This window comes from Volvox carteri (genome assembly GCF_000143455.1).
Source record: "Volvox carteri f. nagariensis unplaced genomic scaffold VOLCAscaffold_4, whole genome shotgun sequence".
NCBI classification, from domain to species: Eukaryota; Viridiplantae; Chlorophyta; class Chlorophyceae; order Chlamydomonadales; family Volvocaceae; genus Volvox; species Volvox carteri.
The window spans coordinates 1,139,334-1,161,848 of record NW_003307547.1 but is presented as its reverse complement, the minus strand read 5'-3'; the positions used below and the strand labels follow the sequence as shown (position 1 = coordinate 1,161,848).

Sequence of the window (22,515 nt, the reverse complement as noted above, 5' to 3'; positions counted from 1 at the left end):
GGAGATCACAGAGACGCGGCCGCACCGCACTCGCCTGAACTACCTCTTAACAAAGCAGCACAAAAACACGGCAGCTTGAATCACGTTCTCTAAGGAAATCGGCAGGAACACAAGCAAACATAAGCTTTCAACCAATCAGACACGCTCCGGCCCTCCAAACCCATCCTCTACTTCATCCTCCAGCCACTCAAGCGCGAGGCACTCTCCTCCCATCACTCTCCTCCCATCCGCCACACGCCTGTCCACGCACGGGTTTCCCCCCACCAGTCCAGCTAATCTCACAACAACCCCCTTCAGACGCCACCGATGCCATCTGCCATCGCAAGCACTTAGAATGACAAACTTTGATGAACAAATAGACCACCAACTCCCCGTCCACCCATCCCCACATCTAAGTCTCAGGGACTAATGCTGGCAGGCGAAACGCTCGGTACCAGCCACATGCAAGGTGGTCCAGAACGACCACATTGCTATGGTGGTGTGTACCACTCAAGGTTGCGACTGTGTCTCAGCGGATGGGGCACCTGGCTGAAAACCCGTCCCCGCTCCGGCCACCTGCTGCTGCTGTGGTGCCTGTGATGCCTGTGGTGCCTGTGGTGCCTGTGGTGCCTGCTTGGAGGCCATATCCGTCTGGCTGTCGTTGCCGGGCATGGACACGTTGTTGCGAGCTCCCGGCGGCTGAACCAGGTTGCCGCCGCTGCCGTAGCGACTGCCAATGTGCAGGTGCGGCGCTCGAAGGCTGTACTGCAACGCGTAGCTGCACTTTGTGAACTTGCGCGTCTGCGCGGAAAGGACGTGCGGCAAGAGGGGGGCGATGAGCTGGAAAGGACTGCGACATCTGATGCATGCACACACACATGCATTCATATGCACAAACACTTATCACTTCAATGCTGGACTTCTTGCGTGCGTTCAGGTGGTTGAAGTGACATCTCCAGCACTTCCTCCTCCCTGCTCAATTCATTGATAAAAACACAAAACCGCACATGTACATACAGACAGCCATACACACATGTACATACATATGCAGACAGTCCACTGCAGATGCAACAGCAGCAGCAGCGACAAAAAGCCGGCCGAAAGCCGGCTAGCGGTTTTAAAAGGGTTGCGAAAAAATGTCACCGAATCACGCGCGGAGAGCAGGGCACAGCTGAATGGAGCAGACGGAGCGCAGAATCAACCAGTGGTTCTAAAACATTTTCACCGTGGTAATTTTTAATTGACCAAGTGGTTACTGTGGGGGTTTTCCTAGGTAACCATTGATTCAATCAACGACAGGGCAAGCGGCACAAGCCAGCATCGCTGCCGTCAAGGTAGTAGTAGTACTACTACTACTGCTGCTATTACTGCTGCTGCTGCTGAAATCCTAAACTCACCGAGGAGAAGGGCATCAACTTTTCCTCCATCTCTGCCAGCGTGATGCCGTCGTTCTTGTGGAGGGCGGTGCGCGGCACGATGGGCAACACGTGGTTGTTGTGGAGCGAGGTAGATGCGAAGTCAAAGGGGTTGTAGTTGGCGCCCGGCGAGAAGAGCACTTCCACGCGGAATCGTTCTTGAGACTCCACCGGCACAGTCTTGTTCTCGTACATGCGAAAGACAACCTGTGACGTGTGGTGTACGCGGCGGGGTTTGAGAGGTGGGCGTCCAGCGGCGGCGAAGGTTGGGTGGAGGGTGGAGTTACATGTTGGCGGGGCAAAGGTCGAGAAAACACGTGCCAAACGTCGTTTCCAAGGCGCCAACTGCCGGAAGTGGAGGGTGGAAGCAGGGCTGGGGAAAACCAAGCGCAGAGAGAAGAGCGTGCGGGACAGAGGTGACGGACATGGCGCGCTGACGTGCAAGCATCTGAAGTGTAATCCTGCGGGGGCTTGTTGACTGGCGGCTGCTCCATAAGGAATACTAGGCAGCCCCGGCTTGGCAGCCAGCCAGAAGATATAACACACACAGAGACACACAAGAAATACACACAAGAGACACACACAAAAAAACACAAAAGCACGCGCGTGCGAGCCCCTCTGTTGTCGGCTCTCACCTGCGTCAAGTAGTCTAGCTCTGTCATCTCGTCCAGCTGCGCGCACGCACCCTCACTCAACAGCGGGGAGCTGTCGTACTGCCGCCCGAACGATGCACCGCCAACGTTGCCCCCCGCCGCTGCGGTGGCGGCCATTCCCGCCGCCGCCATCAACGGCGAGTTGGCGCTGTCCAGACCCCCGGACCCGCCACCGCCGCCGCCGCGCGCAAAGGCATTCGCCGCCGCCGCCATTGCGGCAGCGGCAGCCGCCGCCGTCGGCGCGCCACCGGCGGAGGCGCGCAGGTCAGGGCTGGATGTGCCGCCGGTGCCCGACGGCGGCGTAATTGGCGGCATGGCGCAGCAGCCCGCCGCGTCAGCCCCCAAATGACACCACCGCAACACATTCACGAGCGAGTGCATGTGCGATTCCGAGGTGAAGTATATACGGGTGCGCACGTGACGCAGCGGAGAGTTGATGTCAGAGGCGTAGGTGGGGCACAGCCGATGAATTGTCTCCGTCTCGGGCTCCATCTCGCCGGCGGGACCGCCCTCCAGGTCGCCCTCGCGACCCGTGGGTCCGTTGCTGCCTCCGCTGCCGTGCTTCACCATGGCTTCGTCCTGCAGCGAGACCCTGATGTAGCCCAAGAAGAACCAATGAAAGGGTGCACCGGGGTTTTTAACCTTAAAAGGGCGTTCCGCAAAGGCAGCGTCATCAACAAGGACAGATGGTACCGTAGGATTGGGACAGATCCACTTCGCGCCCGAGGAAAGCGAAGCAAAACTCCCTCATTGGCTGGCAAAAAGGAGTCGTAACGGGAAGCGCGGGACGGGAGGTCGCGCACAACCCGGGAGGCCGCGCTGGTTAGGAAAAGCGCCATGATGAAACGTCAATACGGTGCGGGCCTCAGGCCATACACCCATCCCCACCCCACTCCACCACGTGCTTTATAGCCCATACATACCTGGGGCCACCATAGCCCTCCCTCCTCTCCCCTCCCCTTACCCACCCGCCCCCCTTCTCCCCAAAACCACCTGGCCCCCACCTGCCCATCTCCCCTTCCAGCTGGTCGTAGTTGACACCGCAGCCGGGTGCTCCCCCAACACCCCGGGCCCCGTGGGGCTCCATGCAGGCCGTCACAATGGACTCCTCGCGCATGGAGGCAAGATCCACCAACAGCTTCCCCAGCAGCTCGTTGGCAATCTTGGATCCAATGCGCAGCTTGCCGCCTGGATCCAGGCCGTACTCGCATGGGATAACCACGTCAGCAAGCAGCTTGGCCACAATGTACAGCTCCTGGCGTGTGGGGCCATGGCCGCGGTTGAGGGGGGAAGGTGCGGGGAAAGGGTGGGTAGATCGAGTTTGGATTCAGTCCAACTTGGGAACGAACGGGAACCCTGAGTGAACACAACTAACCAAGTTGTCGACCCTAGCCGCAACACCCACGTAAGACCGCTCCCCGTCCACAGCCGTCCTCCTTCCTCTTCACTTTCCTCCCCCCCCCGATATCTCTGATATCTGTTCCATTCGCCAGTGGTTCGTCTTACGCCTCCCCCTCCCCCGGCCCCGAAGAATCGGCCATGCCACTCGACTAACCCCCCGTCAAGCAAATGCCGCCAGGCCTGCACCCCCTGCCTCACCTCCAGAGCGTCCAGGCCGAGGTGCGCGTTATGGATGGCATCGTACTTGGCCGAGTCGTAAATATCCGGCACCTTGGAGATATCGAACCGGTCCTTCTTCTCGTTGTAAAACGACTTGAGTAACTTGTGCCACCTGCGGTGTTAGCGTTGGAACACACAGGGGAATGTGGAGAGCGTCCAGAGATATACACTGGTAGTAAAAAGATGAACCGTGTGAAATTGAGAATGTTGTGTGCGTGACACCTCCTGGAATTGCATTCTTCCCCAAAGCCGTAACGAGCTCATACATGCCTGGGGCACTGAGGGGCCCAAGAACCAGTGGTTGGGGGAAGCAAGGTGAGCGAACAGCGGACAGCACAATCGTATTAGAAAGCGAGTCTAGTGAGAAAGGGAGTGTACAGGGATTCCAGAACCGCTGCCTGAATTCTTTCTTCCCGCGGTATGTGGCGTAGAAGGGTTAACACAGCGGCGCTCAGGGCAGCGCAAAGGAGAAAGGACGAAACGTAAGGGAGAGAAAAGGAGAGAGAAAGAGAGAATTGAGAATTGGCGGAGAGAATCGTTGCCAAAAGCGCGAGAGCCCCCGGCTTCGGCCCAGTGACCGGGCCAAGACACAGGCGCACCTGTCAAACATCAGCAACATCTTCTCTCCGCCACAGGGCTGGTTGTCGTCATGCACTCGTTCCTTGGGGTCCATGCTGAGGGAGCTATACTTGGGCGGCCCGCCACCACGTGCTGTTGCGCCCTCCTCCCGTACCAACTGCCGCAACCGATCTATCAACCGCCGCAACAACTCCACCAACCGCCGCAACAGACCCAACGGCGTGTCCGGCAGGCGGGCAATGATGGACGACGCGCTGGTGGCTCGGAGCAGCGTGTCGGAGAACAGTGCGGCGGCGGCGGAGGCCGTGGCAGCGGCGGTGGATGGGTCCAACGAACGCTTAGAGAGCGGGCTAGGACGATGGGGCTCCATACGAGTCACAGAGCCGAAGGCCGCCGGTGACGGATGCGACGGCAGCAGTGGCGGCGGCAGGGGCGGCTGGGCTGGTGGCGGCGGCGGCGCTGGAGCGTCGGATTGGCCACCCGCGGGGGCGGCGGCGACCTCGCCGGCAACCGCCGCTGCCGCCGCAGCTGTCTCCTCGGCACTGTCGGGCTGCTGCGCTGCATCCACCTCCACCTCCACGCCTCCGTCACAGCCATCCTCCACCGCACCGACATTCGAGTCCTGGCCCTCCTTTTGTCCAGCTTTTTCTACTTCGCCCCCGGCCCCCTGCGCTGCGGCGGCAGCAGCGGCAGCTGCCGCCGCCGCCTCCTCCTCCCTTCTCTTCTGCTCCTTCAACAACTCCTCCTCGCGCTGCCGCGCCGCGGCCTTGAGAGCCTGCAGCCTGTCAACCATCCGCTGCAGTACAGGCAGTACGTACGGCGGCGGCGTGGCAGTGCCGCCGCCTCCAACGGAGCTCGCATCGCCAGAACTGTATCCTTGCAGAAGGCCCTGGCCGCCGCCGCCGCCGCCACCACCACCAGCCGCCGCCGCCGCCGCCACGGCGACGGCCGCCGCCGCCGACAGTCCTGAGCCCTTCGTTGCGAAGGACGATGTACGACTGACCTTGGGCGACATGGGTGGGCTGATCATGGGCGTGTGGGAGCGCTTGCTGACGGCCAGTGGGGCCATCGAGGGCTTGTCTGGGTCCCAGGTCATAGCCTACGTGGCAGAGTGGAGGATAAGGAGGGTAGCTAGCTGCTGGGAGTGATGAGGGGGAGGCGGTTAGGTGCTCGAGTTCCTAGGGTTGTTCTGTTCTGTTGCAATCGTGTTGGAGACGGTTATGGTTGCGAAGGTTATGGTACATGCGGGCGGAACTAGGGAGAGGCACGGCGTTCCTAAGCAGCCTCACCAATCGGGAAGCTGTGTCCTCACTAAGCAGGGGTAAGGGGCACCAGGACCAGCAGGCCGGTTGCGGAGAGAAAAAACAACCCCAAGGATATCCCCACCCCAACCCCCGAAAACAGGACTGCCACCTCTTGGACCTCTAAGGCCCCCCGGAAACGCATCATTGCCGTAAGTCCACAACGAAGCTCACCTGCCCAGTCCCTCCCACCACTCACCTCCCTGCAGCCCATCACCACCCTCACCCCAAGCCGGCCGCGGGTCGCCCACCCTCACCCCCAGATCCGACTGTCTTTTCCCCTTCTAAACCCAAAGAATGGAGCCCCCACTCGAGATCCAAAAAAGCCATCCTATCCTGGCAAATCCTATGGAAACCGTAAGAAAAGCACTAAAGGAAAACCCTTGAAGGAAAACCGCTAAAACCTCTAAAACCGGCTTTCCCCCCATTCCGGGCCCCCACACACCCGACCCAACCTGATACAAGGCCTCTTTGGCGTCCGCTATGTCATCCGAGGCCCCCTTTCCGAACGCCTCCAGCATGGAGGCGTCCTTGTTCACCAAGGACACCAGGATGGGGGTGAGGCTGTTGCCCTCGAGGTCCAGCATGGCCTTGGTGAAGGCGGCAGCAGAGGTCTGTGGGAGTTCAAAAAGGGGGTCGAGCAGCGGGGGGAAGGAGGGAGGTCACGGGAGCTGAAGAGCGAAAGGTGGCATCAAAGGAAAAAGGTAGTGGGGATGAAAAGGTTGTGGCGATCGCCACGCGCGTGGTGCTCCGCTATGTGTTCTTGTTCCCAACTCCTCCTCCTTCCATCCAGATTTAATTTCGCACCGACGACACGGATGACATCCTGAAACACTTTGCTTTCCCACTCCAACAACGCACATCTCCCCGCCCTGCAATTCTCTGCCCAGAGGCCGACAAAAATATATGTATACATACAAAACAACATACAAACATACATACACCCTACCCACCTGCACTCGTCCCTCATCTGAGGAGTAGATCTTGAGGTCGTGGCGGTACGTCGAATGCAGCCGAAGAAGTCCGTTGCCCCCACTGCATAGGGGAGTAGTAGGAGTTGTAATATTAGTAGTACTACCAAGTAATACTAGGATGAGAGTGCGTCATCAGAGATAAGTTATTCAAAGGAAAGAGGTTCAGGGGCGGCCGGTGGTGTGGTGGGGGTTGAACGCGCGGCCGGTGTGGGGGCAATCATACGTGAGAAACGCATTAGAGATAAACTGCCGGCGTGCAAAGTCCTTACAGTCCGAAATTGCTGAAGTCCTCAATCCCCGGTGTGGGGGAGGGGGAGGAGGGGGAAGGACAGGGCAGTAGGGCGGAGCTCGAATCAGGAGGCCAAGGGGATTCCGTCAACATGCGTGGAAAGAAACACACGCCAGCCTACCGGTGTTGCACAACCCTGCATGACTCCTACACATACCCCCTTCAAGATACGTTCAGTTCAGAAACCAAGAAGAATCCAAAAATGTTCAAACCTCAAGACTAAGACCCAACACCGAGGCAGCGCAAGGAAAGGCGGTGGCGGTGCTGGTGGCTAAGGTGGGTTGGGGGTGCTGGTTGCCCCAAACACCCCATTCCCGCCAAACCCCATAACCGAACCATATACCCCACCCCGCATCCCTACCTGGGGTACATGACCATGCGGTAGATCTTGCCCAGGTCCTCCGCCTGCTGCCTCCCCGCGTGCGTCAGCACTCCGCCCCACTTCAGGATGAGCAGCGCCTCCTCCAGCACTGGAGCCGGGGCCCCGCTCGGAGGGGGTCCACTGGCGCTGGTGGGGAGCGGATGCTGATCTGTAGAGAGGCGGGAGCGGAGGGCGGAAAGTATGTGCTCTGCCGACTCGTCCAAAGCACGAGTCCCAAGCAAGGGAGGAGGGAGGAGGGAATGGGGAATTCCGGTATGGGGAATTCCGCGCCTCGCCAATGAAATCCCGCCAGGTCGTGGACGGTGGTGCGATCAGGGGAACACGACAAGACAAGCGGGCCTGACGAGGAAACGGGACGCGCCTGCCGGCATGCATCATACTTCTGACAGATAGACAGGCAGACACACAGACAGACAGACATTTCACGTACCCACACACGCCCGCACTTGCTGCAGGGAAGGGAACTTGGGATACTTGGACCCCAAGCCAAGCCGACCCACCCCAGCCTAGGCCAGTCCCAGCTCCCCGCCCTCCCCTCCTCCTCCTTCCACTCCTCCTCCTTCCCCTCCCCCTCCTCCGCCCTCCCCCTCCTCCTCTCCCTCCGCCAGCTACCCACCCGGTGTCGTTGATGACAACGTCGTCAGCATATCCACCGAACCACTCGCAACCTCAAAGTTCTGACTGGAACCATTTCCTCCGCCTCCATTGCTATGCATGGCCGCACTCTGGATAGATCCGCTACCACCGCCGCCGCCACCAGCAGCAGTAGCACCAGCAACCCCTACGAGCCCGTCCGCGGCAATGCCCCATCGCAGCGGCTTGATCTGGACCTTGCGGTTGATACCGGAGAACTGGCCCCCGCTCTCCAGCACCGTCTGCATGATGCGCAGCTTGCCGCGGACCTCCTGAGCCGCCTCCCGCTCCTCGTCGTTGAGGGCGCCGGCCCCGGGACCGCCCTCCTTCTCATCGTCACGGCGCTCAAAATCCTGCGTGAGTTTTGGCGGTGCGGTAAATAGATCTCTCCCCCCGACGGGAATATATGCGTGCGGGGTGTTAGGGGTAGGAGTAAGGGAAGTAAGAAATCAAATAGCGGAATGCCGGAAGAATTACCACTACCACCACCACCACCACCACCACCACCACCACCACGAGCAATAACAACAGCACCAAAGCAGTGCAGGAGGCAGAGCCCAGCCAAGTAGCTTGATTAGGAACACCTGCCGGCCCGCCCGCCCGCCCTGCTCTCTGGTGGTGCTCTATCATCCCGCTCCAGTGCATCTTCAACATCCTCCTCCTCGCCCCTCCACCTCGTCATTTCCACCTCTCCCCACCTTGACCAGCTGTCGGGTGATGTCAAGGAGCTCCTGCATCTGCAGGGGGGACTTAAGTTTGGCCTGTTTGCCCTTGGCGTCCTTGTACTTGTGGAACAGGTTCAGGAGGGGCTCCTGCGTCACCACCACCTTGAGCTTCTGCTTGGGAGTCCGGTCTGATGGGCGGTATGGCAGGCAACGGTAGCGGGGGAGACCCGCAGGAGCAGGAGGAGGAGGGCCGCTGGTGAAGACACACAAAAACTTTCACAAGGATTCAAAACTTAGCAAGAGATAACTGCCGAAGTCGACCTCCCCGAGGAAGCACCCTCCTCCCTTCCCCCTCCCGACTCCATCTCCCCTCCTCCTCCTCCTCCTCCTCACGCAAATGTGCACCCAAGCATACGCCCTCAACGCCTTCACCCCACTCCTCACCCACCACCTACCTCCGTGTCTAATCACCGCCAACACGCAGCGAAGCTCCTCCTTCTGCATTCGCTTGGCTGTGTGCCGTACCTCACTCACGTCCATACCAGGAACCAAGGACTCGTCGTCCTCGTCGTCGCTCTGAAACCACCACGGCCACAAGCGGAGGACGCAAATAGTTTGCATAAGCGTTTTAATTATTTTATGTGATAACATATAGCGATATTCGCATGCGACAGACGCATCCTACCAACATTTACGGCTAGTTCGCAGCGTTAGCATGTCTCTTGGCAAAATACAATGTTAATGTGTAGCGCCGATGTGAAGATACATTTCCTTTTAAGCACAAAACAAATGAATCAACATGAAGGTGTATCCAACCGTGCATCATCGTGATCTCCGACACAGGACTGTACTGTACTGGGGTTGAGAGGGGTGTGGGAGATAAGACGAACCACTGGCGGATGCAGCTAAGGGGTGAGAGGGGTGTGGGAGAGAAAGGTCCTCCCCGAAGGCCTTAGAGAGGCCGCAGTACGGTAGCAGGGAGCTTGCCGCGGCCTCACCCCCCCCCCCACACACACGAGTACATCCTTTTACACATTGCTGACAATCGTTCCTTCCTAAGCCCACAGCTCCTTAATGCCGCCCCTCATGTCCTCTCACGTCTCCCTCATGTCGTCGTATGCCTTCCTCATGTTGAACCTATCTCTCTTTCTGTTGCCTCTCTCACCCATTCCCCAGGCTCGGACACCGCTTCCAGTTGGACGCCTCCGCGCCTGCTTGGTGCTGCTTGCAGCACCGCCGAACGCTCGACATCCACCCCGGCTCCCGCCCACCCACGTCAACCCCCCTCCCACCCAGTCACCCCACCCCCATCCCCCCTCCCACCCAGCCCCTTTCCCACTCACCGCCAAATTGCTTCCCGTGTCCGGGTTCGTCAGAGCTCCCGTGTACGTAGGCAGGTTGGGCTGCACATTGAGACGGTGAGGCGCCAGAGCCGACAAAATAATGGACCGCAGGATATCCGCCGCATCGTCGTAGTACTTTTTGGAGTTCTTGACAAAGGACCAGCCGTTCACGTCGCACACGTAGCTGCGGCCTTTTTCGGAGCGCAGCAGGTCGAAGCCGCAGACCTTCTGGCCGAACGCTAGGCACACCATGCGCGCGATTTCCTTCTCTTGGGGGCTCAGCAGCACAGGGAAGCGCATCTCCTTGCCGTCGGCGTTGCGGAGGACCTTCCCGTCCACCACGGGGGACTTGCGGGCCTCAGCGTGGGCGTACCTGAGTGTGTACATGTATGTATGTACATACTTCAGTACTTATTCATGTATGCATGTATGACTTAGATTACACTGTGGGCCGCGAGAGCCGGGGGCCAAAGCCGAAACACAGCGCAAGGGTCGGGAGCACAGCGCAAGTCGGTTAGTCTTGTGTGCTCCCAACCCCGACTCAGACTGCCAACACTCTACGAATGTAAGTATGTATGTGTGCATATGGAACCAGAAGCCGGGAGGAGCGAGGTGGGGACGGCTGGGAACGCATGCGTTAAGGCGGGGCAGGCGGGATGTCTTTGTGCATTTGATGTATGATGGCGGGAGGTCTTAACAAGGCGGTTACCAACAACCGGAGCAGGGTATTGGCAGCCCGTGCCGTGACTTCTGCGGTGAAGTGTGAAACATGAAAGGGTTGGAAAACCCGAAATGACTGAGCAACCCTCGCCACTCCACTTCTTCTCACTCTGCGCCCCGCTCGGGACTCCGTCAGAACCTGAAAAGTCATTCCTTACATCGCCCTTTTGAAAAGCGTGTTTACCCTCCAATTTACATTTCCCTCGTTTTTTTCGGATCCTTCCTCCCCGACCCCTACCCCTACCCCGCAACCGCCAGCCCTCCTCGCCCACCCGCCCACCTGGGCCCTACGGTGTACACCTTGACGTCGGTACCGCCAGTGGGAAGAAACTCCTCGTAAATGTACGACCCGTCCCGCCGTACTTTGCCGTCATGGGAGCTGTCGTACTTGGAGGCCTTGTCGTCGACTTTGCGGAAGAGGTACTTTACACCGCCACCCTGGAGCATGCGATGGAAATGTGTTTGTGTGTGTTTGTGTGTGTGTGTGTATGTGCGCGAGCAGTATATTAGTAGGCACGAGCAAACCCTCTCGTAAGGCCCTGACCGAGACGATTGTGTTAGCTGTGTTGGTTGGTTATCGTGGGAATCATGCTCGGTTGCGTCGGCTGCTTCACGTCCTTACATAGGCCAGCTAAGCCTTACTACATGCGGGTTTGGGACGCACACGTAAAAACACACACGCACGCACACGATGCTCCCGACGCTACCCAGGCGCCGACCCGGCCCGAGGTGGCTGCGTTTCCTGATACCCCCGCCCAGACGCTCCGCCCTCAATTCCGAAAAAGACTTAACAGGTCGGACTTGGACCCACCATCGATAACCGATCCGGGGACAAGGGAAAGTCGCGCTCGCGAGCTATAGCCACCATCGACAACCCGAACCCATCGACACTCTTTGTGACCCACCATCGAGTGCGGGTAGTAGACCCAGATGTTGTGGTCCTCCCCACTGACGGGCTTCTCCACGAAGGGCTTAACGATGCGTTGCCCGTTCAGCTCCACATAGTCCTCATCCTCAACAAAGCCAGGAGGGTCGGTCGTACCTGCGCCGTACGGACACACTAATATGAACACAACACGTGATAGGACCCGTACATATGGCAGGATGTGCGGAAAAGCCGCAGTAGCATGAGGGCAGTAACACATACGGGCGAAAGAACCGCGCTCCCGTATCGGCAAAGGGTTTTAAGGTGTTTTAGGGGTAAGATGTTTTTTGGAGAGCCAGTATATTAGCACGAGGAAGGGGTTTTCCTGATACCCCACCCTCCTCAACCTAGCTCCCTCCAACAAGCCAAGCATTTAAATACAAAGCAAATGTGTGTCCGCTGTCCAACCAAACGCTTTTTTCACCGTTGCATTCCTGGTCGGCGTCCACGTTTTTCCTATTTTTCCTATAGCCTTAGCTGGATTAAACTTCTTTGAAATCCCTACCACTGTCATCATCAGTACTGCTGCTTCTGTTGCTACTGTTGCTACTGCTGCTAGCTACCCTTGTTAGGGAAAATGTTGTCTGGTCAGTCTGACGCCTGTTGCGTACGCGATGGTTGGTTTCTGTGGTGGTTCGGAGCCATCTTCCGTACTTGCTGATCGACTGTCGAACTCGACATTAAATAGGAATGAGCGAGCGTTTATCTTTGGTCTGGTGTGCTTGTAGAGTAGTGAGTTGTGGCTGAGCTGAGCCGTTAGTTGCTATTGTAACGCCCTGGCAATCACTATTGCATCCGATCCACTTAGAGCCTTTAACAACCCTCTTCCATCGTCTTTTTCCCTGGGCCGCCCAGGCGTCACCCGCCGGTCCACACACGAACACACACACGCTCGCGCCTCAAAATATCTCACTTCCTCACCCTCTGGCAAGTGGTCTCGCTCCACAATGATATGTGTAGGCACCGGGATGCTCCGCTCCACCAACAACTTGTACACCTTACGCCGATCCAGCAGAAAGTCCTGTGCGGGATGACGCGGGGTGATGGCCGAGGCAGGAGCCCCGTTGATGTGGGTCAAGGACACAGACGGAGGAGACCAGGAGAAATGAGGAGTATGCAGGGATTTGAGCGGACCCAAACCACGTAACAAGACCAAAACCACACGTGGGGGTGGGCGCCAGGGCGTGTGTGAGCGAGAGACGCAACGCCATGGGAGCACCATAGACAGGAGTGCACCACGAGTCAAGTTAGTCTAACGCAGTCCGACGCGAAAAGTTCCGCGGCAGTAACGAACGGCTGCGGATATGGATGGGGGAAAGACGAGAGCCATAGACGAGTAAATCTGTCACCGGGGATAGGGGCATTGGGAGGGGCCGGTCGGGGTTCGACGGTGTAAGTTGTGTAGGGCGCCAGGGTCTATGGCGTCTATCACAACCCTGTTCAAGGCCATGAAGGATACTTGTAACATGGTCCATTCAATGGTTCATGGTTCACTCCGATTTGATTTCCCAGCTGATCTGTGCGGGCGGACATGCGCCGTGTGGCGCCGTGTTGGTTAGTTGGGTTTCTTCCGGCAAAAGAGGAACGTTTATAGTGCGGACTGCAGATGTGGAGAAATATGAGGTTTAATATGAAAGTTTACGCTAAGGTTGATGACAGGATCGGCCAAATTACCCGAACGAAAAGATGCGGAAAAAACTCCAAACCCCTTCCCGACTCCCATCAGCATGCGTCACCTGCATGAACACGTCGTTCACCAGGAAAGGCCTCCTGTATTTAATGTACTCCTGTGCTTTCTTGAGGGGAAAGCCGTCTGAATGCCAGCACAGCAAGCACTCCACGTGCGGCCAATCCTCGATGGGCTTTTCCAGGATAGCATCATCCCCAAAGATAACAACCTCGAACTCGCCCCATGCTGTGAGACGCTCAAGAATCTCCTTCATCGGCTTGCTGCGCGCCTTTTTGTCCATAGCGCAGACGCCAATGCGGATTTTGGGCAGGTTGGCGTGCCCATCCGTCGCGGCGCGAAACAACTTAAGCAAGCGTCTCATGGTCCTAGGAGGCTGTTAGAAGGCTGTACCTGTGCACATGATAGTAAAAATGCCGTTGCTACTTGCGGTCTCATAGGGGGAAATAAACGTGCCAAACGAACACGAACTCAAGCCCCGCCAACCCGAAACCTTACGTGGCACCTGCTTGGAAAGCACCTGGTTACTATTTCATCATTCGATCACACTGGAATGCGGGCATACTACCAAAATCTTCAAATGGCCTTTACCCACACCCTACGGCCTGCTGTAACAATACTTGGCAATGTAAAGCTCCAAGAGGAGCACAGCCAATTATTAATTGGATGCACACAGCATGGCTTTCTGCGGGAAATTGTCGCTGAAGGTGCTGTTTTGAGGTGGCATATTCGTACCTACATGTCAGAAGTCACAACGAACGCTAGGAACATGACATATCGATAGCAAAGAATTCCTTGCTTATGCGCCAATTATCCCTTATGCGTTGCATCTTGACAGCTTTGTCCGCAAGTTTGCTCCGAAATCCTCGCGAGTGTGTTCCTCTCAAGCAGCACTTTTTACTTTTGGTGCTTCGCAGCTCTAGTACAAATCGTTGCCTTTATGTCCAAGTATTTACTTACATTTCATTTCGCGATGCGTTCATATCCATTCATGATAGAATAGCTTTACCTGTGCCTTGTTGTATTATCTGTTAGAAGCATGAATCTAGGCGCTGCGCAGGCAAGCCGGTCTGCTGCAACCCTGCGTTGGGCTTCCCCCGCACCGTGGGACCGGAGGCGGCAGTGCAGCTTGTAGAATCCCCCGACGGTGTGGCCATCATGGCTTCCGTTCACGATGCACATCCCCTTACCGGTACACTTCCGGCACCAGCGGCAGCACCTGCTCCTGCAATGGCGGCAGCCACATCTGTCCCTGCGGGTTCTTCCAGTCCAGCAGTGGTCGCGCACACCAGCGAATCCATTCTCAACGTTCTCCAGCGTCAAGCTGCTCAGCAGCAAGCGCTTTTGGCGCAACAGCAGTTGGAGGTGTTGCAACTGACGGAAGTGGCACGCAAACAGCTCCTCGAGCTGGCGGCAGAACGACAGCGCCTGGAACAGCGCGCGGCTGAGCTGCAGCGGCGGGCAGATGACCTCGCTGGCCGCGAACGCAAGGTGCGTTAACTAGGGAGCCTTCATGTACTTGGAGAGAAACGAAGGAACCTCTCATAAGCAGCCGCTTGAGCGCGTGGAGGGATGGCCAGGCGTTACGGGTTGCAGTCGCTGTGGGTCGCCATTATGGCAGGAACCGTTGCACGTCGCATATGCACCAGTTCTCGTTATCTCATATTTGCTGACCCAACTGCTTCCGAGCTCTTTTCCGCGGCCCTTATCTGGACAAAGACGCACGATGCCGATTCCGACCCATGCGCGTTGTCCCGCTGGGATAGAGGCCCACTCGCCATTCCCAGTCATTAGCTGACGGAGCTGGGAGTCTACACGCATGTGAGGGCCCTCCGTGCTTTGCATGGGGTCTCGCATGGGTGTAAAGGGGAGGCCAGTTACGGGTCAGCGATTATCTGGGTCAGAAAATGGAGGTGGCATGGATTGTTGGGTTCTCCACTCCCTTATGCTCTCTCTGCTCCTCTCTCGCTCTGCGTTATGTAACCCTCCTGGCCTTCCAGCCCACCGCTAACAGACGTCTGTCCGGCCCCATGTCCGGTCGCCAAAAAGGTGGTTTTGGAGTCGGAAGCGCTGACGGGCCGGGAGCAGGCGCTGTCAGAGAGCGAGTCCCGGCTGCAAGCGCTACAGGCCAAATGCAAGCAGCAGTACCTGACGCTGCGAGCGGTGCATCAGGAGCTGCAGGAGAGGCGAGTAGCGGTTTTTATAACACATCCTCCACATGTTCGGTTTACATGGTGGGGGCCTCATCATCGTAGAGAGCCCTTGACCAAACCACGTTTCCAGTAGCGTTTGAAAAACAGGAGATTGGGCTGTACCCAGTGCGTTAGATGGAGAGGGAATGTCGCCCACGCCAAGACGCGAGTCGAGTAGGAACCGCTGGCAGTTCTTACGTGAGCTCTCAGCGGGCGGCGGGCGGTGCTGGTTTCCGGTCCCCGAATGGATGCCCTTGCTAGCTTACATGTTACTACAAATCGGCCGCCTTCGCTTTGCATGGGCCGCGTAGTCCGGGCGGATCCCGCGTCCCAGTGGTAAAGCATGGACAGCAGCAGCTGTGTGTTCCTCCGCCTTGCATGCCATGGGTGCAAGCATTGTGTGGGGCCGGACATAGGGCCCGAGGACGGCGCCCCCGCGGCTCGGAGAGGGGTCGACAGCGGTGGGACAGGGGGGCCCAGGGAAGGTGCGGGCCCTAACCTGCTTTCACATTTAACCTGCTACGGATGCGGCAGCATCTGCCCGTGCGCACAAGTCGCTGCTAGGTGCTGCGTGGCCAACACCGCAGAGATCCTGCTTGTTGCGCTCTTTTGTGGCTTATTGCGCTCGGGTCCGGCTCTGGCTGCGCTCTTTCTCTTCCTCTGGAGTCGGCTCCTGCTAGTAACACAGCACCCATGACCAGCAGTGCACTGCATGTGTGAGTTTCTTACTGCAGGCTGGCGGGCAGGCAGGCAGACCAATGGAACCCGCCTTGCGACTTTAGCATACTCGCTATCCCCCCCGTCTTTTCGCCACTTTTTTTAAGGCCGGCGTCCTCTTCGCCGCCGCTAACGCTGCTGCCGTTTCCCCATGCGTAGGCTGCTGGCAGCGCGGCTCGAGGCACAGCTTGGGGGAGCAATCGGTGCTGGCCTGGGCCCTGTCACAGCCGCGCCCGCTGGCGGCGGACCCACATCACAGCGGCTGCGGCATCACGGCACCGACACCGACGTGTATGACGGAGGGGGCCATCCCGCGTCGGCCGCGCAAGCGGACGCCGTCGGGGTCGCATCGACGCGACTGGCAGGCGGCGCCATTGAGGCTGCAGCTGCCGCAGGGCGCTTTCCGCAGGGCAGGGATTACCGAGATAAGGACCGGCGCAACCGTGACCGCAGCGCTAGCCGGGAACGAGATAAAGACCGGGACAGGGACAGGGATAGGGACAGGGAGAGAGACAGGAACAAGGATCACCGGGAAGGCGGAGGCAAGCGCCCTCGGGAGGAGCAGCAGCAGCTCCCGCGGGAGCGCGACCGGCAGGTCGCTCCTAAGTGGCGGGAGAGGGATTACGACGCCAGGGGAGGCGATGACCGTCAAGGCCAGGACCGCAGCTGTGGCGGCGGCAGCGGCGACGGGGAGTGCGCGGCGCCGCCGCTGCGGCCCCCGAGCCGCGGAGCCTCTAATGTGACTGGCGAGGCGGGTGCCGCCGGACTGAGTATGGGACCAGGACCGGTCGCGGCCGCCGCGTCTGCGCCTGCGTCCACCGCCCCGATGGATCCTGCCGCGGCTGCTGCTCCCGGAGGCGCCGCTGCCTCTGCAGCTGCTGCTGCTGCTGCAGTTGGGGGTGCAGTAGCCACAGTCAAGGCGGGCATGGCGGCGTCAACCACAGCGGCGGCTGTCGCCACCGTACCTGCAAGCGTGCCGTTTGTGTCCAGGGCCGGTGATCCTGCTGGAGGTGCGGCACCAGCAGCAGCGGATCAAGCTGCCGGCCCACGGGCGGTGCAGGCGCACAAGGGACAAGCCGGGGGTGATGCGCGGGGGAGATTTCCTTGGTTCGCTTCCGGGTGGCAGCAGCAGCAGCTGGGGAAGCGGGGCAGGGAGGGCGAGAAGGGCTGGCAGCAGAACTCCTTGGCGTCTGCGGCGGCAGCACAGACGGGTTTCAGCGACCGCAGGTGAGTGTCCTTGTGGCGTTATGGGTTATGCATTATGGGGTTAGGAAAGCACCGATAGTGACATTGGTCCATCGGGCTTTGCCTGTGGTAGGCTGTGTCGCGCAGGGTAGGGTAGGGTAGGGTAAACCGCGACGGTCTTCAGTATTTCCTATCCGTACAACATGCGACCGCACCAACAGCTATGGCTGTAGAGCACAACGGGGAGTAGAGCACCGATGTGTACCAAAGCGTTCGTCGGAGCTCAGCTCGTTTGGGAACTCTTAATTGCCCTGCCTTTCTTGCTTCGGACGTCACTGCCTTGATTTATACATGGAATTATAAAATTGCCGGATTCGCGATGTTCCTGCAGGCTTGGAAGCTGTGACTGGCAGGCGGATGCGGACAATGAGGTGGCTGCGTCGCTGAGGAACCCCAAGCGGCACCAGCGGCCGCGGCAGGCCAAGCCAGGCGGCAAGATAAGTTCAGCAGATCCAGAGGCCGCTACTGGCTCAAGGGGGCAGGCCGCGCAGCAGACTGCTGCTGCTGCCCGTTGCGACCCCGTGGTTGTGGCGGCGCCAGCGACGGCTGCGACGGCAGTGGAGGGACCTGCTGTATCCGTTTCGATGCACGGTGAGGAATGCATGGAGGTGCGAGAGGAGGGTGATGAGCCGTCTAGTGACGAGGACGAGGATGAGGCTGAGCGATGCCCTCGGGAGGAGGAAGAAGAGGCGGCGCGGGTTGAGGCGCAGCGACGGCGGGAGAAGGAAGAAAAGGAGCGGCGGGCGCGGTTGAGAGAGGAACGGTATGGATACCTTCAGCAGCAGCAACAACAACTACAACAACATCAACAGCAGTATCCAAAGTTGAGGTCGTCGAGAACACAGAGTCAGCCAAGACCCGCTGCACAGAATCAAGAGGCCGTAACGGTGTCGACGCAGCTGCGGCCGTCGTCCCCGGCACGGCAGCCCCAACCCCACTCACATTCGGAACCGCAGCAGCGGCCGAAGCAGCAGCCCAAGCAAAATTCTACGCAGCAGGCACATTCGAAAACACAGCCGCCGCGGCACTCGGTGTCACCGCCACCGCTGCCGCCACCACCGCCGCAACCGCCACCGTCACCGCCGCCGCAACCGCCGCCGCAAGAACAGCAGCAACAACGAAAGGAGGCCAAGGCCGGCAAGTCGGACGCCACGCCAGCAGAGCGGAAGCGGCTCAAGGCAGAGCGGCGCAAGGAGCATAAGGCGAACACCAAGTCTAAGGTGGCGCGCAAGCAAGCTGCAGAAGAAACTGCCCAGCAGCAGCAGCAGCAACAGCAAGGGCAGTCGCCTGAGAACCCTCCGCCCGCATTTAAGCCGCCACGTGAGCGCAAGAAGGGCCGGCATCACCATCAAGGAGCGCAGGCGGTTGTGGCTGCGGCAGCGGCCGAGGTAGCAGCCGCAGAGCCGCAGCCGGAACCAGAGCAGACGGATCGTAGGGCGCGGGAGGAGGAGGACCACCGAGGAGGAGATGTGAGGGCGGGGCCGCTGGATGCAAGCACGACGACTCCCCTGCAGGACGGCTTAGCAGTTGCGACGGCGGTACCTTCACCTGCTGCGGGCAGCCGGGAGGCCGGCAGCGCGGTCGAACCTGCAGGAGCAGGTGGTTGTGTAGGCGGCGCCGCGGAAGCCAAGGTTAGGGACGATGAAGGCAGCGGTAATGGGGGTCGCGGCGATGGCTGTGATGCTGTAGCTGAGGTAGAGGTTCGTGATGCAGCTGAAGTTGGCGATCACGGTATTTGTGATGATGGTGATAGGGATGGCGGTGGTGAGGGTGAGGGCGAGGGTGATGGTGTTGACTTTGTGGCCTGCTCCGCTGAGACCACAGCAGCAACAGCAACAAGAGTCGCTTCGGCGCCGTCCGCAACCACAGCTGCCAAAGAAGCAGCGCCGGCCGTGGCGGAATCAGCTGCAGGAGCGGGGATTGAGACGGCAGCCCCGGTATCGGGCCCAGATAGCAGCCACGGGGCGTCAGAGCCGAATATGCCAGTCCCTGAACCTGCGTCTATCGCCGCGAAGCGGCCACCTGCTCCGGGCGAAGCGGCAGAACCACAGGAAGAAGACGAGGAGGAGGAGAAGGAGGGCTCGCCAGACGTTGTGATACTGGAAACGCCGCGGCCGCCGCATAGGGCCCAGGTGCCGCCGCATCAGAATCAACGACCACACCAACCTTTGCAACAACAGCAGCAGCAACAGCAGCAGCAACAACAGCAGCAACAGGCCTCTGTAGATGACACCAGGCCACAGCCACAAGCACCTGGTGGTCCCATTCGTGCGCTTCAGCCGGACTTTCCCAGATCGCAATGGAGCACCGGAAGTGCGGGCGGCCATGTACCTCCCGGGCTGGAAGAGGGCCCCTCAGCGACGGGGCCGATGGCGGCGTTTCTCTCTCACTACTCCGCAGGAGCTGCCACCGTCACCGCTAGCGGGGATGGATTTGCAAGCGAGCTCGGCCGCACGGACAGCTTGCCGACTGTGGAAGGGACAGTGCCGGCGGCGCCGATGGCTTCGGGGCTAGGGGCGCCAGAGGAGGCGCCGCGGCGGGAGTCGTTCAAGAGCACGAAGGAGTTGCAGCGGCAGAGCACCGGACAGTTGCTGGAGCCCTCGATTGCTGCGGGCGCCACCGAGGCGCCACCGCCGCTGCGATCAATGGATGCCACCGAGCTTGCCAAGCCTCATCAGCACCACCAAGACCAGCAGCAGTACCAACAATACCAAAACCATAACTACCACCAACTGAACCAACCACAACACCAACAATACCAAAACCATAACTACCACCAACACCAGCAGCAGTACCAACAATACCAAAACCATAACTACCACCAACTGAACCAACCACAACACCAACAATACCAAAACCATATCTACCACCACCAACAATACCAGAACCACCACTACCACCAACTGAACCAAACACAATACTACCAGTGCCAACAAGAGTACCAAGAGCAACAGTACCAACAACAGCAGCACTCGCTGCAGCACAGCGAGCACCTGCAACAGCACAGCCAGCACCTGCAACAGCCGCAACGGCAGAGTCAGCACCTCCAACAGCAGTCTGCACAGCTGCCCCGTGCCCACCTGGTGCACCCTAGGAACCCGCCATCGCGGCCCGCTACGCGCCAAAGCCACCTGACGGACCAGGCGGCGTCCGCTGCTGATTACGGCTTATTGCCGCCTGGGCCTAGCCATCCGCACCTACAGCAGGCCGGCAGCCTGGGCCATTGCGCGACTGGGCCATTGCCTCCAGGCTTTGCGCCGCCGTACGCGGCGCTGGGTATACGCGGCTTACCATTCCGGCGGCAGCGACTGAAGGCAGCGGGGGGGCAACGGGTGCAGGGCCGCAACGGGGCCGGCGGCGGCAAGTGCGATTCCGACCCTGACGGCGGCTTAGTGGATGAGGACCTGGCTCGTACGGTGGACATGCTGCGCCAGGAGCAGGAGATGGCAGGGGAGGTAGCGGCGGCGGCGGCCGCAGTGGGGCGAGGTGGCGTGCGGCAGCTTGGCAAGTTGTTGCCGGAGACACGGTAATCGGGCGCAACCCCCTCACACACGTGGAGCCGCAATGGGAGTAGCTATGGTGTTTAGGACGTGTTAGGACGGGGCGGGAGGACCACCGTCAAGGATTAGCCGTTGGCACGCCTAGTCCAGGAAGCCGTGAAGGGCGGGGACATCTGCATACGTGGTCTACAATGTACGCTTTAATTTAAGGGGTTATAATCCGGATAACAGAGCGGCAAAATTGTCCCTTGGGAGCGATGGAAGCGGAGGGATAGAGGGAGAGTGAGTTGGCTGGCGAGCTAGAGCAGGATAGCAGGGCGTTTCGGGGGATGGGTGTCACGAATGAGCCAAGGACCAGGATTGGAAGGCTTTTCAGACCCACTCGTATCGGCAGAGGGCCGTCCGTAGGGGACCTACGTTGGCGGCACAGTAGGAGGGGTACAACAAAAAAGGTTTGCATGTACAAGTCCGGCGATTGGGTCATAACTGAGCCAATAGTGCGTGCCCTCGTGCATATCACTGACCGGGGGTTGGGTTAGGAAGGGCTGCTTGTGCCGCACTGTGTTGCTGTTTCTTTCTATTAGACGAATGGACCAGGGAAACAACTCCTCAGCGGGCAACGCTCTGGTGGGTGAGGTTGCTTAATTAGGATGCAGCATGTTATTGAAGCAGCAGCGCCTCGTCAAGTGCCGGTTCACTGCATAGTCGCCAGCTTACCTAGTTATGCAGGGGATAATAGCTTGGCTGACGGACTGGTTCAAAGGTGGGCGTTGGTGTGCGTGTTTGATGGGTTGTAAAGATTTGCTGAGGCGGCCAGACCCGCTTGGTTGGGATTCCCTGCTCTATCGGTGTGTATGGCGGTGACCTGTATAGGTTAGGTGTATTCACATAGTTGTTCACAACATTATTGAAATTGTCCATCCAACATAGTACACATGGACATCATGTGTGCAAATGTGACATGGCGGGAACTCTTCATAGAGAGCCCGGGAACATACCGTTACACATATATAACGCAACAATGCTCGTATCATGCAAGGCAAGCTGCGTAAGGAAGACGCATTTACGCCTACTTATTAACGCTCCCACCTGTGTGTGTTACACATGGTCGTGGGGGTGTGTACCCCGTACCTGCAAACCGGCGCATACGAGCCGAGGCCCCAAGAGCTGTCAGATCGCCTATAAGTACCATCCTACCTAGCACTCAAGACAAAGCAAGTGATAAAGGATGCTAACGACCAAAGGAAACGATAGAGTTGCGGCGGGACTACACCGTACGTGCATCCCAGCATCTCCGCCAGACGCTCAGGTTCCCACTTCAAAGCGTGACCTGCTTCTCATCTTCATGATGAGGCGCAGCAGGGGCATACTCGCTCCTCCCTAGGTACATAACGCCGTCCCTGGCGCGCTCTGTTGACCGCCAACGCCCAACAGTAAAGCCTAAACTGCATAAAGCTTGCATTTCGCTGACCGTTCCTATCTGGAGGGCGAGTCTCCACGTCCCACCTCCTTTTAATGTACGGCGACTGCGCCGCAAAGTCAGCAACACGATACCAACCACCAGATTCTTTTGGCTCACACGCGCAGTAAATCAATCACACCACGAATGGTATGTGCAGTTAAGAACATGCATGGGGGTTTTCTATTCAGAAGATAACGGCTCCTCGAAATTTGCTTTTTCGCAGAATCACAACCA

General features: G+C 58.8%; 2 protein-coding genes across 2 annotated transcripts; one reads left to right on the top strand and one right to left on the bottom strand.

Moving 5' to 3' along the window:
* Positions 1-1,343: 1,343 nt before the first annotated feature.
* VOLCADRAFT_56293 (uncharacterized protein) lies at positions 1,344-13,529 on the bottom strand (the record flags this gene model as incomplete). Its single annotated transcript, XM_002946699.1, has 17 exons — positions 1,344-1,601; positions 2,030-2,084; positions 2,343-2,619; positions 3,113-3,302; positions 3,647-3,779; positions 4,267-4,507; positions 5,993-6,161; positions 6,501-6,582; positions 7,172-7,280; positions 7,965-8,112; positions 8,500-8,678; positions 8,946-8,982; positions 9,783-10,206; positions 10,834-10,991; positions 11,459-11,595; positions 12,400-12,499; positions 13,215-13,529. The coding sequence occupies 17 exons, from the start codon at positions 13,527-13,529 to the stop codon at positions 1,344-1,346; spliced, it is 3,012 nt and encodes a 1,003-aa protein (XP_002946745.1).
* Positions 13,530-14,323: 794 nt separating this feature from the next.
* Positions 14,324-20,849, top strand: VOLCADRAFT_87018 (uncharacterized protein; the record flags this gene model as incomplete). Its single annotated transcript, XM_002946881.1, has 6 exons — positions 14,324-14,656; positions 15,215-15,399; positions 16,234-17,301; positions 17,651-17,910; positions 18,424-19,089; positions 19,189-20,849. The coding sequence occupies 6 exons, from the start codon at positions 14,324-14,326 to the stop codon at positions 20,847-20,849; spliced, it is 4,173 nt and encodes a 1,390-aa protein (XP_002946927.1).
* Between the last annotated feature and the right edge of the window lie 1,666 nt (positions 20,850-22,515).